At 38.2% G+C, this 16,443-nt stretch overlaps 1 protein-coding gene across 1 annotated transcript; it reads left to right on the top strand.

Moving 5' to 3' along the window:
• Positions 1–10,817: 10,817 nt before the first annotated feature.
• On the top strand, positions 10,818–11,586 carry LOC129628768 (olfactory receptor 2T1-like). The gene is made up of 2 exons (XM_055548302.1): positions 10,818–11,219; positions 11,458–11,586. Exons 1-2 carry the CDS (start codon positions 10,818–10,820, stop codon positions 11,584–11,586), a joined length of 531 nt encoding a protein of 176 aa, XP_055404277.1.
• Positions 11,587–16,443: the final 4,857 nt, after the last annotated feature.

Genomic DNA, 16,443 nt, shown 5'->3' with positions numbered 1-16,443 from the left:
TAATCTCAAAAATATACAAGCAACTCCTATAGCTCAATTCCAGAAAAATAAATGACCCAATCAAAAAATGGGCCAAAGAACTAAACAGACATTTCTCCAAAGAAGACATACAGATGGCTAACAAACACATGAAAAGATGCTCAACATCACTCATTATCAGAGAAATGCAAATCAAAACCACTATGAGGTACCATTTCACGCCAGTCAGAATGGCTGCTATCCAAAAGTCTACGAGCAATAAATGCTGGAGAGGGTGTGGAGAAAAGGGAACCCTCTTACACTGTTGGTGGGAATGCAAACTAGTACAGCCACTATGGAGAACAGTGTGGAGATTCCTTAAAAAACTGGAAATAGAACTGCCTTATGATCCAGCAATCCCACTGCTGGGCATACACACTGAGGAAACCAGAAGGGAAAGAGACACGTGTACCCCAGTGTTCATCACAGCACTGTTTATAATAGCCAGGACATGGAAGCAACCTAGATGTCCATCAGCAGATGAATGGATAAGAAAGCAGTGGTACATATACACAATGGAGTATTACTCAGCCATTAAAAAGAATACATTTGAATCAGTTCTAATGAGGTGGATGAAACTGGAGCCTATTATACAGAGTGAAGTAGGCCAGAAAGAAAAACACCAATACAGTATACTAATGCTTATATATGGAATTTAGAAAGATGGTAACAATAACTCTGTATACGAGACAGCAAAAGAGACACTGATGTATAGAACAGTCTTTTGGACTCTGTGGGAGAAGGAGAGGGTGGGATGATTTGGGAGAATGGCATTGAAATATGTATAATGTCATATAAGAAACAAGTCGCCAGTCCAGGTTCGATGCACGATACTGGATGCTTGGGGCTGGTGCACTGGGATGACCCAGAGGCATGGTATGGGGAAGGAGGAGGGAGGAGGGTTCAGGATGGGGAACACATGTATACCTGAGGCAGATTCATTTTGATATATGGCAAAAGCAATACAATATTGTAAAGTTAAATAAAATAAAATTTAAAAAATGAAAAATGAAAAAAAAAGAAAAAAAAATTAAGATAAAAAGAAAAGACACTTTCTCCTTGGAAGGAAAGTTATGACCTACCTAGAAAGCATATTAAAAAGCAGAGACATTACTTTGTCAACAAAGGTGTATCTAGTCAAGGCTATGGTTTTTCCAGTGGTCATGTATGGATGTGAGAGTTGGACTGTGAAGAAAGCTGAGCGCCGAAGAATTGATGCTTTCGAACTATGGTGTTGGAGAAGACTCTTGAGAGTCCCTGGGACTGCAAGGAGATCCAACCAGTCCATTCTAAAGGAGATCAGTCCTGGGTGTTCATTGGAGGGACTGATGTTGACGCTGAAACTCCAATATTTGGCCACCCGATGCAAAGAGCTGATTCATTTGAAAAGACCCTGATGCTGGGAAACATTGAAGGCAGGAGGAGCAGGGGACAACAGAGGATGAGATGGTTGGATGGCATCACCGACTCAATGGACATGAGTTTGGGTAGACTCCGGCAGTTGGTGATGAACAGAGATGCCTGGTGTGCTGAGGTTCATGGGGTTTCAAGGAGTTGGACATGACTGAGAGACTGAACTGAACTGATGGATAGGGAAGCCTGGCATACTGCAGTCCATGGGGTCGCAAAGAGTCAGACATGACTGAGCGACTGAACTAAACTGAAGATTTATGAACGTTAACAATTGAACAAAAATAAAGTATGATGTGCTAAATGAGATCAATGACTCAAGAGTATTTCATGGTTTAAAAATATCAGTCTCTTTAATGATGATTGAAAGACCTGTTGACAGAGAAAGGACCAAATTATCTCAGTCCCTGAACTGTGACTTACAAATCAGTTCTTGTATGTCAAAGAAATTTAACACTCAGCACTTCAGTAAAAACATTATACAATACTGAGAAAATGCCAACAAATCAACACTCATCAAAATGAAACAGTCTAAACTTTCTTAAGCCATGCCTCAGATTTACTGAATCAAACCAAGATCCCACATGGTCCATATTCCCCACAAAGCTGGAAAAGCACTATCTGATCCCATTCCAATTTCACTGTTAATCCCTAATTGCACTTAGTTCACAGTCTCATACTCTGTTCCTTTATTGTTTCAATAGCTTCATTACTGGTCTTCATACCCCAGACTCTTCCTATCTCATGCAACATCCATGCAGTTGCTAGAAGTAGGTTTTCTAGTAGGTCAATATGTTCCTTCCATTTCCACAAGATTCAAAAAAAAAAAAAAACCCACCACAACAATAATGCCTACCTTCTATTCAAACTCTTTAGAAATTATCTAACTGGTCTCCAGACTTAATCTTGACTACTTTCTTCCATTCCTTTCACATACTCACACTTAAACTTCATAGAATCATGTTTTTCTTCTCAGAGTACTTCTTCCATTATTGAGAAAGTCAATGTTGTCCAAAATGGCCTTCTCATCTGTCCTGACCTTTTATTCATGGTGTGAACATAGAGTTTGGAGCAAAAAGTTGGGTTTAATCTTGACTTGCCAGATATGGAACATTGGACAATGTGGTCATGCATCTATTTTCTCATGTACAGAATTGGAGTTAGAATACCTGCCAGGGACCTAAAGAATTCACATGCCAATCAATACCTGTCCTGGAGCAGTCATATCTTTCATGTTCCTCATTTCCTTATTCAAATATCACCTGCTGTATGATCATTCTGCTTGATCCTCAATAAAGTCAGTCCCTTCCTCCCTTTTCTTTCCAGCGTGCTTGTTCCCAGAGCTTTAAATCTCTAACTCTGCACTTAAGAATGTGGGATGATTGTGATTTCTTTGTCTTGAAAGTGACTGATACCTTCCTCCACTACTACTGTGCCTACTCAGGATTACACGGTCTTAACTGTCACAGGCAGCACAGTGACAATTCAGTATTCCCTTGACCATATGGTGATCAGAATTGGAGCACCACACAAAAGTATACATTGCATAATTTAGTTTCATTAAGGACATTCATGAGGTTAGGAATCTGTTTTTTTAAAAACAACTAACCAATCAAGAAAAATGTTTATAGAAATCCAAGAGTTTGCAGGGAAAGGAAATACAGCATTTATTAAATGAAGAAAATAACCAAACTAGGATTTTGAACTTCTGAGTTTCCTTATTTTTCTTTCTTTTTACATATGAAGTAGGTTTGTGTGGTTGGTCTTTATTTGCTCCCAAAGGCATATAAAAGTTACAACTATTACAAAGGATCTACCAATATAAATGACCTGAAGACCAACAGAAAAGATCGTTTACAACAAAAGATATAAAGAAAGAATCACAATGTAACAGGGAGGAGGGCCAGAGATGCAGATTGGTCAGGAACAATAATCACAGATTGGTGATCCAAACAGAGGAGTGTAATTAAAATTGCAGAGGTTTTCCAAAAGGAATGAAGAGTAGATCCCCACATTGGGCTCCCTAATCTGAAGACCCTGTATTGGGACGATGAGCACTCAGAATATTTGGCTTTGAAGGCCAGTGGGGCTTATTTCTAGAGCACCAAAGGACTGAAGGAAACAGAGACTCCAGTCTTAAAGAGTGTATACAATATCTCGTATACTTGGTGTCAAGAATAGAAGTAGTAATTTGAAACTTTCGTGGATCAATCTCACTTGTTGATAATGGAGAGTGTCCCAGAGAGACAGGAGGCAACTGGGACTCACTTGGGGGACAAAGACATTGCAATATATATTTTAGGGAGCTCATCCCACCATGAGGACTTTGATGCAGCAAAGCATCATTTTGGATCCTCCCTTTCATTTATTAGTCTTGGGACATGGCCCCAAACACCAGCTGGTAGGCATCAGCCCTGAGATTCAGTGGGCCATGCAGCTAGCAAGGCAAGGACACATTATCAGGCCAGATGCCTTTGCACCCACTGAACCCCTAGCTGCCCCAGGACCTGATTCCAACCACTAGAAGGCCCACAATCCAGCCCCACCTACCAGTGGCCAACTAGCACCAGCAGTCAACCATGTCAAGAAATGGCCCAGTCATCATAGAACAGCAAACCCTCAACATACTTGGGGCACCTTTCTTTCTCAAGGTTGATTTGGCTATTTGGGGTGTTTTGTGGTTTCATACACGTTATAAAATTATTCTACCTTTGTGGGAAATGCCTTTGGTATTTTCATAGGAATTGCATTAAATCTGTAGATTGCTTTAGATAATATGGCCATTTTAACAATATTAACTCTTCCAATAATACATGGAAAAAAATAAGAATGAACCATTACTTAGTAGTCAGTTGAATCAGTAATTGAAAAACTTCCCACGAATGAAAGTCCAGGACCAGATGACTTCAGAGGTGAATTCTACCAAATACTTAGAGAGGAGTTAACACCTATCATTCTCAGATTTAAAAAACTGCAAAGGAAATATTGCTTTTGAACTCAATGTATGAGATTAGATTCACCCTGATACTAAGATTCAGGAAAAAAGAAAATTACAGGCCAATGTCACTGACACAAATGCAAAAATCCTCAACAAATAATAGCAGACTGCATCCAACAATGTATTAAAAGGATCACACACCACAGTCAAGTGGGATTTTATCATAAGGATGCAAACAGTTTTCAATATCTGAAAATCAATCAATGACAAGTTGACAAACTGAAGCATAAAAACTATATGAACATCTCAATAGATGCAGGAAAGACTTTGGATAAAATTCAACATATTTTTATGATAGAAACTCTTCAGAAAGTAGGCACAGAAAGAACCTATCTCAACATAATAAAGACCATATATGACAAACCCACAGCTAATGTTATACTCAATGCTGAAAAGCTGAAAGCATTTCCTCTAAGATTAAAAAAAAAAAAAGAATGTCCACGGTCATCACTTCAATTCAACACAGTTTTGGAAGTCTTAGACACAACAATCAGAATAGAAAAAGAAATGAAAAGAATTAAAATTGGAAAGAAATAAAACTGTCACTGTTTGCAGATGACATAATACTATATGAAGAAAATTCTAAAGATTCTACCAAAAACCATCTACAATTCATGAATGAATTTGGTAAAGCTTCAGAAGACAAAATTAGTACACATAAATCTCTTGGATTCCTATACGCTAACTGTGAAAGATCACAAAGAGAAATTAGGACACAATTCCTTATACCATCATATCAAAAATAATAAAATATCTAGGAATACACCTGCTACTGCTAAGTCAGTTCAGTCATGTCCAACTCTGTGTGACCCCACAGACAGCAGCCTACCAAGCTCCCCTGTCCCTGGGATTCTCCAGGCAAGAATACTGGATTGGCCTGCCATTTCCTTCTCCAGAAATACACCTACCTAGGCAAAAATCTGTACCCTGAATCTATAAGAAGCTTATGAAAGAAATTGAAGATGACACAAATGGATAGAAATATATACCATGTTCTTAACTTGGAAGAATCAATATTGTTAAAATGGGCAATCTACAGATTCAACGCAAATCTCTAAAACAAGTTATTTTTCATAGAACTAATACAAAATATTTTAAAATTTATATGGAAAAACAAAACCCTTGAAAATCAAAAGCAACCTAGAGAAAAAAGAACAGAACTGGAGGACTCATGCTTCCTGACTTCAGACTATACTACAAAGATACAGTACTACAAAGGTACAGTAATCAAAGCAGTATAGTAATGACACACACAGACACACACACAAATAAAAAACAGACACATGGGTCAACGGAACAGGATAGAGAGCCCAGAAGTAAATTCACACATATTAATTAAGGTCAATTAATTTATGAAAAAGGAGGCAAGAATATATAATGGAGAAAAGAGCCTCTTCAATAAATGTGCTGGGAAAACTAGACAGCTACAAGCAAAAGAATGAAATTAGAACACTCTGTAACACCATACACGTATACAAAGAAATGGATTAAAGACACAAATATAAGGTCAATACTTCAAAACTCTTAGAGGAAAACATAGGCAGAACATTCTCTGATGTAAATAATAGCAAGATAATTTTTTCAATCCACTGCTGAGAGTAAGGAAACTGAAAACAAAAATAAACAAATGATACTTAATTAAACTTAAACTTCTGCACAGCAAAAGAAAGCCTTAAACAAAATGAAAAAGACCTGCCACAGAATGAGAAAGATATTTGTAAACAGGGCAGCTGACAAGGGATTAATCTCCAAAATATACAAACAGGTCATTCAGTTCAGTATCAAAAGAAAAAACAATCAAAAATTGGTTAGAAGATCTAAATAGATATTTCTCCAAAGAAGACATGCAATTGTTCAAAAAACCACAATGGAAACATACTCAGCATCTCTAATTATTGTTGTTGTTCAGTTGCCTGCTGCTACTAAGTCGCTTTAGTCGTGTCCAACTCTGTGCGACACCATAGACGGCAGCCCACCAGGCTCTCCTGTCCCAGGGATTCTCCAGTCAAGAACACTGGAGTGGGTTGCCATTTCCTTCTCCAATGCATGAAAGTGAAAAGTGTAAGTGAAGTCGCTCAGTCGTGTCTGACTCTTAACGACCCCATGGACTGCAGCCTAGCAGGCTCCTCCGTCCATAGGATTTTCCAGGCAAGACTGGAGTGGGTTGCCATTGCCTTCTCCAGTTGCCTAGTCATGTTCAATTCTTTGCGACCCCATGGACTGCAGCACACCAGGCTTCCCTGTCCTTCACTATCTCCCAGTTTGCTCAAACTCATGTCCATTGAGTTGATGATACCATCCAACCATCTCATTCTCTGTCGGCCCTTTCTCTTCCTGCCCTCAATCTTTCCCAGCATCAGGGTCTTTTCCAATGAGTCAGATCTTCACATCAGGTGGCCAAAGTATTGGAGCTTCAGTTTCAGCATCAGTCCTTGCAAAGAATTTCAGGGTTGATTTCCTTTAGGATTGACTGGTTTGATCTTGCTCTCCAAATAAAAACTAAAATGAAACATCACCTCACATTTGTTAGAATGGCCATCATTAAAAAAAAATCTACAAACAATTCTAGAGAGGGTGTGGAGAAAAGAGGACCTCTTCTACACTGTAGGTGGGAATGCAGGCTTGAATAGTCACTATGGAGAACAATATGGAAGTTCTTTCAATGACTAAAAATAAAGTTACCATATTGTCCATCAATTCTACCAGAGAAAACCATAATTTGAAAACCATAACCAATTCTACCAGAGAAAGGCATATATCCAGAGGAAAACCATAATTTGAAAATACTTATATGTGGAACCTAAAAAAAAAATGGTACAAATGAACTTATTTAGAAAACAGAAAGAGAGTCTCAGATATAAAAAACAAACATGGTTATGATGGAGGTAAAAGGAGTAGGGATAAAATGGGAGATTGGGATTGACTTATACATACTGATATATATATAAAATAGATAAATAATAAAGATCTATTGTATAGCACAGGGAACTCTTCCCAAAACTCTGTAATGACGTATATAGGAAAAGAATATAAAAAAGAGTGCATATATACATGTGCATAACTGATTCATATTGCTGTAGACCTGAAACTACGCAACATTGCAAACCAACTACACTCCAATAAAAATTGAAAATAAAAAACCCGATGATCTGAATTATAAGGATAGGAAGACTGTTTCTGCTCCAATTAAGTCCATTCCTTTAAAAATTTTTTGTTATTTTAATACAATCTTGAAAGGTTACTTTCCATTTATGGTTATGACAAAATATTGGCCATATCCCTGTGTTGTACAATATAATCCTGAGCCTGTTTTACACCCAATAGCGTAAAAATGTCCACTTCTTTCCACTTTTTGCCCGGTATATTGTCCCTCCCCACTCACACTGGCAACCAGCAGTTTGTTTTCTCTGCGTTTGAATCTGCTTCCTTTTTGTTATATTCATTAGTTTGGTGTATCTTTTAGATTCCACACATAAGTGATATCATAAAGTGTTTGTCTTTCTCCATATGACTTCATGTAGCAAGTGCTCTCCCTGTCCATCCATTTGAAACAATTGCAAAATTTCCTTCTTTTAAACTTTCTGTTTTTTAAATTGGAGGATGATTGCTTTACAATGTTATGATGTCTTCTGCTACACAACAGCATGAATTAGTTATAACCATATATATATTACCTCCCTCTTGAGCCTCCCTCTCACACTCCCCATTCCACCCATCTAGGTTCTCACAGAGCACCAGACTGGACTCCCTATGTTATACTGCAGCTTCTCCTAGCTATCTATTTTACACATGGTAGGGTATATGTAAATACTACTTTCTCAATTCACTCGACCCTCTCCTTCTCTCCCTGTGTCCACAAATCTTTTCTCTACATCTGCATCTCTATTCCTGCCCTTAAAGAGATTCATCAAATAGTACCATTTTTATAGATTCCATATATATACATTAGTATACAATATTTGATTTCGTTTTTATGACTTCACTCTGTATAACAAGCTTTATGATCAAGTGTTTCACATTTGTTCCTTTTTATGGCTGAATAACATTCCATTGTATATAGGTACCACAACTTCTTTATTCATTCATCTGTCGATGGATATCCAAGTTTCTTCCGTGTTCTGGCTATTGGAAATAGTGCTGCAATGAACATTCAGTTACATGTCTTTTTTGAGTTATGGTTTTATCAGGGTATATACCCAGTAGTGGGATTCCTGGGTCATAGCTTTATTCCTAGTTAGTTAAGTCATCTCCATACTGTTCTCCATAGTGGCTGTATCAATTTGCATTCTCAACAACAGTGCAAGATGGTTTTCTTTTCTCTACAGACTCACCAGAATTTATTATTTGTAGATTTTTTGATGATAGTCATTCTTACTGTGTGAGGTGATACCTCATGGTAGTTTTGATTTGCATTTTTCTAATAATGAGTGATGTTGAGTATCCTTTCATGCATTTGTTGGCCATCTGTATGTTTTCTTTGGAGAAATATCTATTGAGGTCTTCTGCCAATTTTTTGATTTGGTTGTTGTTTTTCTGATTTGGTTGTTGTTTTTCTGATATTGAATTGCATGAGCTCTTGTATATTTTGGAGATTAATCCTTTGTCAGTTGCTTCATTTGCAACTTTCTCTTGTTCTGAGAGTTTTCATTGTGTTTCAAGTTTCTTTTGTTGTGCAAAGGCTTTTAAGTTTAATTAGGTCCAATTTATTTTTGTTTTTATTTCCATTACTCTGGGAGGTGGGTCATAGAGGATCTTGTGATTTATGTCAGAGAGTGTTCTACTTATGATTTCCTCTAAGATTTTTATAGTTTCTGGCCTTGCATTTAGGTTTTTAATTCATTTTGAGTTTATCAGTAGTATTCATATATGTATGTATTCATATATATATATATACACACACATACCATTTGCACGTTATACATTCATTTGTTGATGGACCGTTAGGCTGTTTCTATATCTCAGCAATTGTAAATAATGCTAACATGAACATTGGGATGCATGTACCTTTTAAAATTAGTGTTTTTATTTTCTTCAAATATATACCCAGAAGTGGAATTGCTGGGTCAGATAATAGCTCTATTTTTTTTTTAAAGAAACATTCACACTATTTTACATGGTGACTGCTTCAATTTACATTCCCACTAACAGTGTATAAAGGCTCCCTTTTCTCCACATCCTCATCAACACTTGTTATTTGTGTTCATTTTGATGACAGCCATTCTGACAAGTATGAGGTGATATCTCATCATGTTTTTTATTTGAATTTCCTTGATTATTAGCAATGTTGAACTCTTCATGTGTTTGTCAGCCATCTGCATTTCTTCTTTGGAAAAATGTCTTTTCAGGTCTTCTGCCCTTTTTAAAAAACTGGTTGTTTGTTTTTATTTTTCTTTTGCTATTAAGTTGTATGAACTGTTTCTATTTGCTGGATATTAATCCCTTATCAGCCATATAATTTACAAATATTTTCTCCCATTCAATATGTTATCTTTTCACTTGATCAATAGTTTCCTTTGCTGTGAAAAGCTTTCAAGTTTAATCATGCTTGCTTTTATTTCTTTACTTTGGGGCACCAAACAAGACGGTTAAAAAGGGCCATTAGAATTTTTGATAGACATTGCACTTAATCTGTAGATCACTTTCAATAATATGAACATTTGATAATACTAAATATTTCTAATCCATATGAGGCATGTTGTTTCATTTAATTTTGTCTTGCTCAAATTCTTTCATTAATGTTTTATAATTTTCAGTGTATAAGTCTTTCATCTCCTTGGTTAAGTTTATTTCTATATATTTTTGTTGCTTTTATAAATGGAATTCTTTCTGGGTTTCCTTTTTGAATAGTTTGTTGTTAATTATAAAAATATAGAAGTTTTTCTTCTTATGTAATAAAAATAAATGTTAAAAACTAATTATCTAGCAAACCATATCCACTAACACATTAAAAGGCTCATATACCATGATCACAGTGGGATTTACCCCCAAATGCAAAGATTCTTCAATATCTGCAAATTAATGTAATACAGCACATTAACAAACTGAAGAATAAAAAACATATGATCATATCCCTAGATGTACAAAAAGCTTTTGCCAAAATTCTATACCCATTTATGGTTAAAAACTCTCAAGGAAGTGGGAATATAGGGAAACTACCTCAAATAATATAGGTCAAACCAATATTAACATCACTTGTAATCATGAAAAGCTTACAATATTTCAAATTCAGGAACAAAATCAGATTGACAAAGCAATCTTCAGATAGAAAAACAAAAACAGAGGCATCATACTTCCTGATTTCAAAATATATTACAAAGCTATAGTAAATTAAAACAGTATGTTGCCAACATAAAAGCAGATATATAGACATATGTAACAGAATAGAGGAACCATGTATTTCCCCAGCTGTGGTTCCAAAGAGATTCCCCATTTCCTCTGTGAGGTCATGGCCATCCTGAAACTGGCCTGTGAAGACATCTCTGCGTATGAGAAGGCTGTGATGATGACAAGCATCACGGTGCTCCTCATCCCCTTGTCCCTCATCATGTCCTCTTATGCCCTTGTCTTCCTTGCTATCCTCTGCATGAACTCCCCTGAGGCCAGGAACAAAGCCCTGGCCACCGGTTCCTCCCACCTGACTGTGCTGATTCTCTATTTTGGCCCAGCTGTGCTGGTTTGCATGAAGCCTAATTCTCACCACAGTCCCAAGCTGGCCCAGCTTCTTTTTATGCTTGGTGCCATTCTCACTCCTATGATGACCCCCCTCATATACAGTCTGAGGAACAAGGAGGTGGTGTGTGCTTGGCAAATGGTGTTGGGATGCTGCCTAACCTCAGTTTAGATACAAACATGATGGATGTTGATCACTGGCTCTATTTCATTCTAAAACAGTGCTGCTTAGATTCCATTTCAGCCCTGGTCTTTTCATACTTGAAATTGCAACGGGATCATTGACTTCATGGGTTCAGTTCATATATACATAAAACTAGTGACCTGTGTTTATCCTCTTCATGCTTCTTTGAGAACTGTAGGCCCACATTCTCAAATTGGGCACTGTAGGACTGATGATGGTGACGGGGGTTGTGGTGATAGTGGTCGTGTTGGTACTGGCAGTGGTGAGAGTAGTGATGGTGGCCATCATGATGGTGGTAATGGTGTAACTGGAGTGATGGTCGCTGAGGTGGTAGATGTAGTGATGGCAAGGATGATGAAGTTTCACCAAGAAAACTGGATCGATGATGCTTTTTTCAACTACAAAGGAAATTCGAGTCTATTATAGTCTTTGAAAGAGGCTAACCATGACTGAAAGTCCCAAAATGCTGCAGCTTATAAAAGACCCTTGTGCTGTGCTGTGCCTAGTTGTTCAGTCAGGTCCGACTCTTTGTGACCCCATGGACTGTAGCCCGCCAGGCTCCTCTGTCCATGTGGATTCTCCAGGCAAGGATACTGGAGTGGGTTGGCATGCCCTCCTCCAGGGGATCTTCCTGACCCAGGGATTGAACCCAGGTCTCCCTCATTGCAGGTGGATTCTTTACCACAAAAGACCCTTAAGTGAAGATAAAAACTAAGTTGAGTTCTTGATGTCAAATTTTTAAAATTGAAGGGGCTAAAAACAGACCTAAACAAAAATCCAATTAAATTACTCTATTTTAATCTTCTAATAACCTATAATGTGAAAGAATCTGAAAAAAAGATATATATATATATATATATATATATATATATATACACACACATATATACACTCATATATATGAGTGTGTATGTGTGTGAGTGCATGCTCAGTTATGTCCAACTCTTTGCGACCTCATGGACTGTGCCTGCCAGGTTCCTCTGTCTGTGGGATTTCCCAGGCAAGAATACTGGAGTGGGTTGCCATTTCCTCCCCCAGGACATCTTCCTGACCCAGGGATAAAACCTGTGTCTCCCAAGTCTTCTGCATTGCAGGCAAATTCTTTACCACTGTGCCACCCGGGAAGCCATATATATATATGTATATATATGGCAGAGTGGGAAGAAGGTGATTTATTTTTTAATACTGTTTTGAGTATTATATGGAAGAAATGTTTTAATCTACCAAGTGGGTAACAAAGTTCTAGGACAATTCTTCACATAAGGGATTAACATAAATAATCTGTACAAGAAAGAAATGTATGTGCTGATCAAGGTGTAGAGCAGGGAGGGTTAGGGGAAATGTATGAACTAGAAATCTTTGACAGTGATTAAACAAGGACACTTGCTACAGCCCATAAGCTTTTATTCAGGTATCACTCGTCAGGTTTGAGCCTGTCTACTTCTGGCAATAAAGCTGAATTCCTTGCACTTCAGTTTTCTTTCGGATATAACCATTCTATTATTATACTAATTGAAACCAGAGAGGGAGTGCTTTACAAATGCCCACACAAAGTTCTATAAGTACCCTCTTCCTCCATGCAAGAACAAAATTAAGTTTTAGTAAATTGACTTATTTTTAAGATAATAAAAAAGAAAGACTGGGCAAAGAAAATCCCTAGGCAAAGCTCTCATCCATTTGCTCACTACTGCAAATGTCACATCCCTTATCAACAGGCTTCAGGTAAATGGGATGCATAACCAACTCAACTCAGCAGTTAGGAAAAAGACAAAGGCAGCCCCACTGCCCCTGAAAAGTTCATTGACCTATCAAAAATCTCTCTCCATGGAGAATGAAGCCACATGGCAAAAACCACTTCTTTCTGATCTAATTGGAAACCTCTGTGTGTGTGTGTTAGTCGCTCAGTCATGTCCAACTCTTTGCAACCCCATGAATTCTTCTGTCCATAGGATTCTCCAGGCAAGAATACTGGAGTGGGTTGCTGTTCCCTTCTCCAGGGGATCTTCCTGACCCAGGGATTGAACCCAGGTCTCCTGCATGGCAGGCAGATGCTTTACCATGTGAGCCACCAGGGAAACCTCTGGAAATGTCTTAAAAGAGAAGATAAAGGTATCTAGTGCAGAGAAATGAGATACTTCAAAAGATAAAAACGACTAAGAAAAGACCTGTGACAGAGTGAGGGTAAGGCAGAATGGGAAACCAACTTTTCTCTTTTTAGACTGGAATCTCTTCAGAGGGGAGAGTCTCTAACATAAACTTAAACCTCACTGAAACAAAAATTAGTCTTTGTAGAAGACTGAAATTGTCACTGGTCCCTTATTGCCCTCTTCCTCTGAAATTAACAATTAGATGAACAGCATCCTCACTATCAGACCAAGCTGCATCACTGAATATAGTAAAGTCATTCTTAAATTCTAAATAATTGATCTAGCATGATTTCAGTTCCTTTATTTGAATCTATTTCCTTCCATGAATGATCTAGATTCCACCTCATTCGCCATTTTTATTGTGATTTAACCAGCCTCCCTGCCCCTCTGTTTTCACTTAACAATATAAATGCTAAGATCTAACTTTGTAATGCTATATATATATAGTGTTCCAACCCTGAATGATTCCAGAATTCTGCAGTTAGAGCTGCCCAATGGTGAACCAATTGCAGCATCATCTCAGGAAAAGAGCATAAACAAACAGCCCCCTATGTGCCTGAGGACAGGACTTTTCTCAGCAACTGTCTCAGGACCTTTCTGTGAGTGACCATTATGCTTTCTCCTCAGTTTTTCTTACAGAATCCTTAATTTTGAAGATTTCATAAATGCTAGAGATGCAATGACACAAATTTTAGATGAGGAAACCAAACCCATCAACGTGAGAAAGAATTTGAACCAAAGAATTAAAGCTAGAAGGAATGTCAAAGATTCAGAGTGAGGGAAACAGAGAAAGAGAGAGATTGAAAAGGAGGAAAGTAGGGAGGTTGAGGATATATTTTCTCTAAGTTAAGGTAACACTAGATGACTTTATTCCAAAGATTTGACACTAGAATTTCTCAGATTTAATTCATATGACACCAGCAACAGGAGTGCAAACCGACACCACTCAGTTATAGTGGCAGAGCTACCAAGTTGCTGTCACAGTTGGTTCTGCACAATTATCCACCAAGGATGAACCCAAATGTAGACTGTTACATGCAGTTTTCTGCACTGTCAACTCTGTTCATCCCCATGAGGGTTTACTGAAGTACCTGACACTCCTGGATCATTTCTGGACCATGCTCACTAAGATCAAAGCTGTTATGCTCTTGGGTGACCTAGATATTGTGTAAGAATATTACTTTCTTGAGGTAATCCAGGCAAGAATAGTCTCTCAATCCTAGGTTTCTGTGTTCACCAAACCAGCTAGCAGTTTAATATCAATAAAAAAATTGCCATCTTCCACACATTCAAATATTACCACATGTCTGAGCATACCTAATAAATGGAGCCAGAAGTAAAATGTTTATATTAACAAGATAGAAAAGTTTTGCAAAAATTTACAAAACCAAACACTCTGGTTTTCCTTCCCATAATTTTTCAGATGAAATCAATCAAGGCTAAACTATGAGGCAAGGAAATAAAAGATAACACAAGACTTCATTTTCTAGAACTATTCTCTAGAACTTCTTTGCTACCTCACTTCCACTCACCTTCTTTCCAGGTTGCTTGTCCCTGGAAACACAGACCTGACTTTCCTTCCTGCAGTCTGCACCTTCTTCCATGCCCTGCTTCATCCATCAACATCCCCAAGACAGCCTCCAGCTTCTAAAGAATAAAGCAGCACTCAAAAGGGCTGTGGAGCACATATTTTCTTTCACTGACATCTTATTTGATGAATGTTTCCTCTTCTGTGTCTTCTGATCTATGGCTGTCACCCTTCCAAGGGTCTGGGTGAAATGCCTGCTGTGTGCTGGGTTAGGTGGATTGTTTTTTCTAAACCTTATGGTTTGTGCCATATATTCCACTACCAGTGTTCTGGAGCTTGTTCACACCGACTCACAAGAGCTAATTGTTAAATCTTAAATAGTTCTGCAAGTTGGTTGGTAAGCCATTGATAGCATGGTGGAGGTATTCAGACCATGGCAGCTGAAAAAGACTATAAACCAAGGCTTTTTATTTTTTTTGTCTTGGAATATTTTTTTCAAGAGCTAATTTACCAACACATCACTGTCTCCACCTACACCTTAAAGGAGAGCGTCATCATTTCTTCTGTGAAATCACTGCCTTCCTGAAAGTCACTTCTGAATTTCACTACACATAGTTTTTGATTTCAAGGTTTGTTTAACTTATTCTTTTTATAACTTACCCTCCCCAACCCCTATAAGTACTCCTCCCAAGTGCCGAGCCCCTATTCTTGTGCTGCCACTGTTACATCTACAACCCCAGAGACCAACCGTGTACACAGGGAAAAACAACTTACTTTTCCCTTTGATTCACTGCACACCTACACCCCTCATTTATCATTTAAGAAACAAGGACAGTTATTCTATCATTCAAGAAATAAGTGAGAGGGTAACAGGCAGGAAGGCCAGGGGTCTCCAAACGGAGGAAATAGGCTGCAAGTGTCAGACATTTTTTTCTCTCTTTTAAGCGGCAGGAGAAAACAAACTAGTGATATATTCCCCCTACCCCCACCGCCCCTTCTCTATATAAATTTAAAAAGAGGTTTCTCTTAAAATACTGTGTTGCCATAATGACACCTGGTTCCACCTGAACTTAACTATTCTCAAACCTTGAGTTAACCAATGCATTTTTCTTATGGAAATGTTTGTCTTAAGCTATGTTAATGTACTCGGAGAAGGCAATGGCACCCCACTCCAGTACTCTTGCCTGGAAAATCCCAAGGGCAGAGGAGCCTGGTAGGCTGCAGTCCATGGGGTCGCTGAGTCAGACATGACTGAGTGACTTCACTTTCACTTTTCACTTTCATGCATTGGAGAAGGAAATGGCAACCCACTCCAATGTTCTTGCCTGGAGAATCCCAGGGATGGGGGAGCCTGGTGGGCTGCCGTCTATGGGGTCGCACAGAGTTGGACACGACTGAAGCGACTTAGCAGCAACAGCAGCATGTTAATGTACTACGCATTTACCCCAGCCTCTGTCTTCAAGTTGGTTCCACGTAATGGCTCAGAATC

This window comes from Bubalus kerabau, chromosome 1 (assembly GCF_029407905.1).
Source record: "Bubalus kerabau isolate K-KA32 ecotype Philippines breed swamp buffalo chromosome 1, PCC_UOA_SB_1v2, whole genome shotgun sequence".
NCBI classification, from domain to species: domain Eukaryota; kingdom Metazoa; phylum Chordata; class Mammalia; order Artiodactyla; family Bovidae; genus Bubalus; species Bubalus kerabau.
The sequence above is the reverse complement of the archived record's forward strand: the minus strand, read 5'-3'. Positions and strand labels throughout refer to the sequence as shown.

Coding starts and splice junctions, on each gene's coding strand:
- LOC129628768 (XM_055548302.1), top strand. CDS start 10,818: ATGTATTTCCCCAGCTGTGGTTCCAAAGAGATTCCCCATTTCCTCTGT. Junction 11,220..11,457: donor GTCTGAGGAACAAGGAGGTG/GTGTGTGCTTGG, acceptor TGAGAACTGTAG/GCCCACATTCTCAAATTGGG.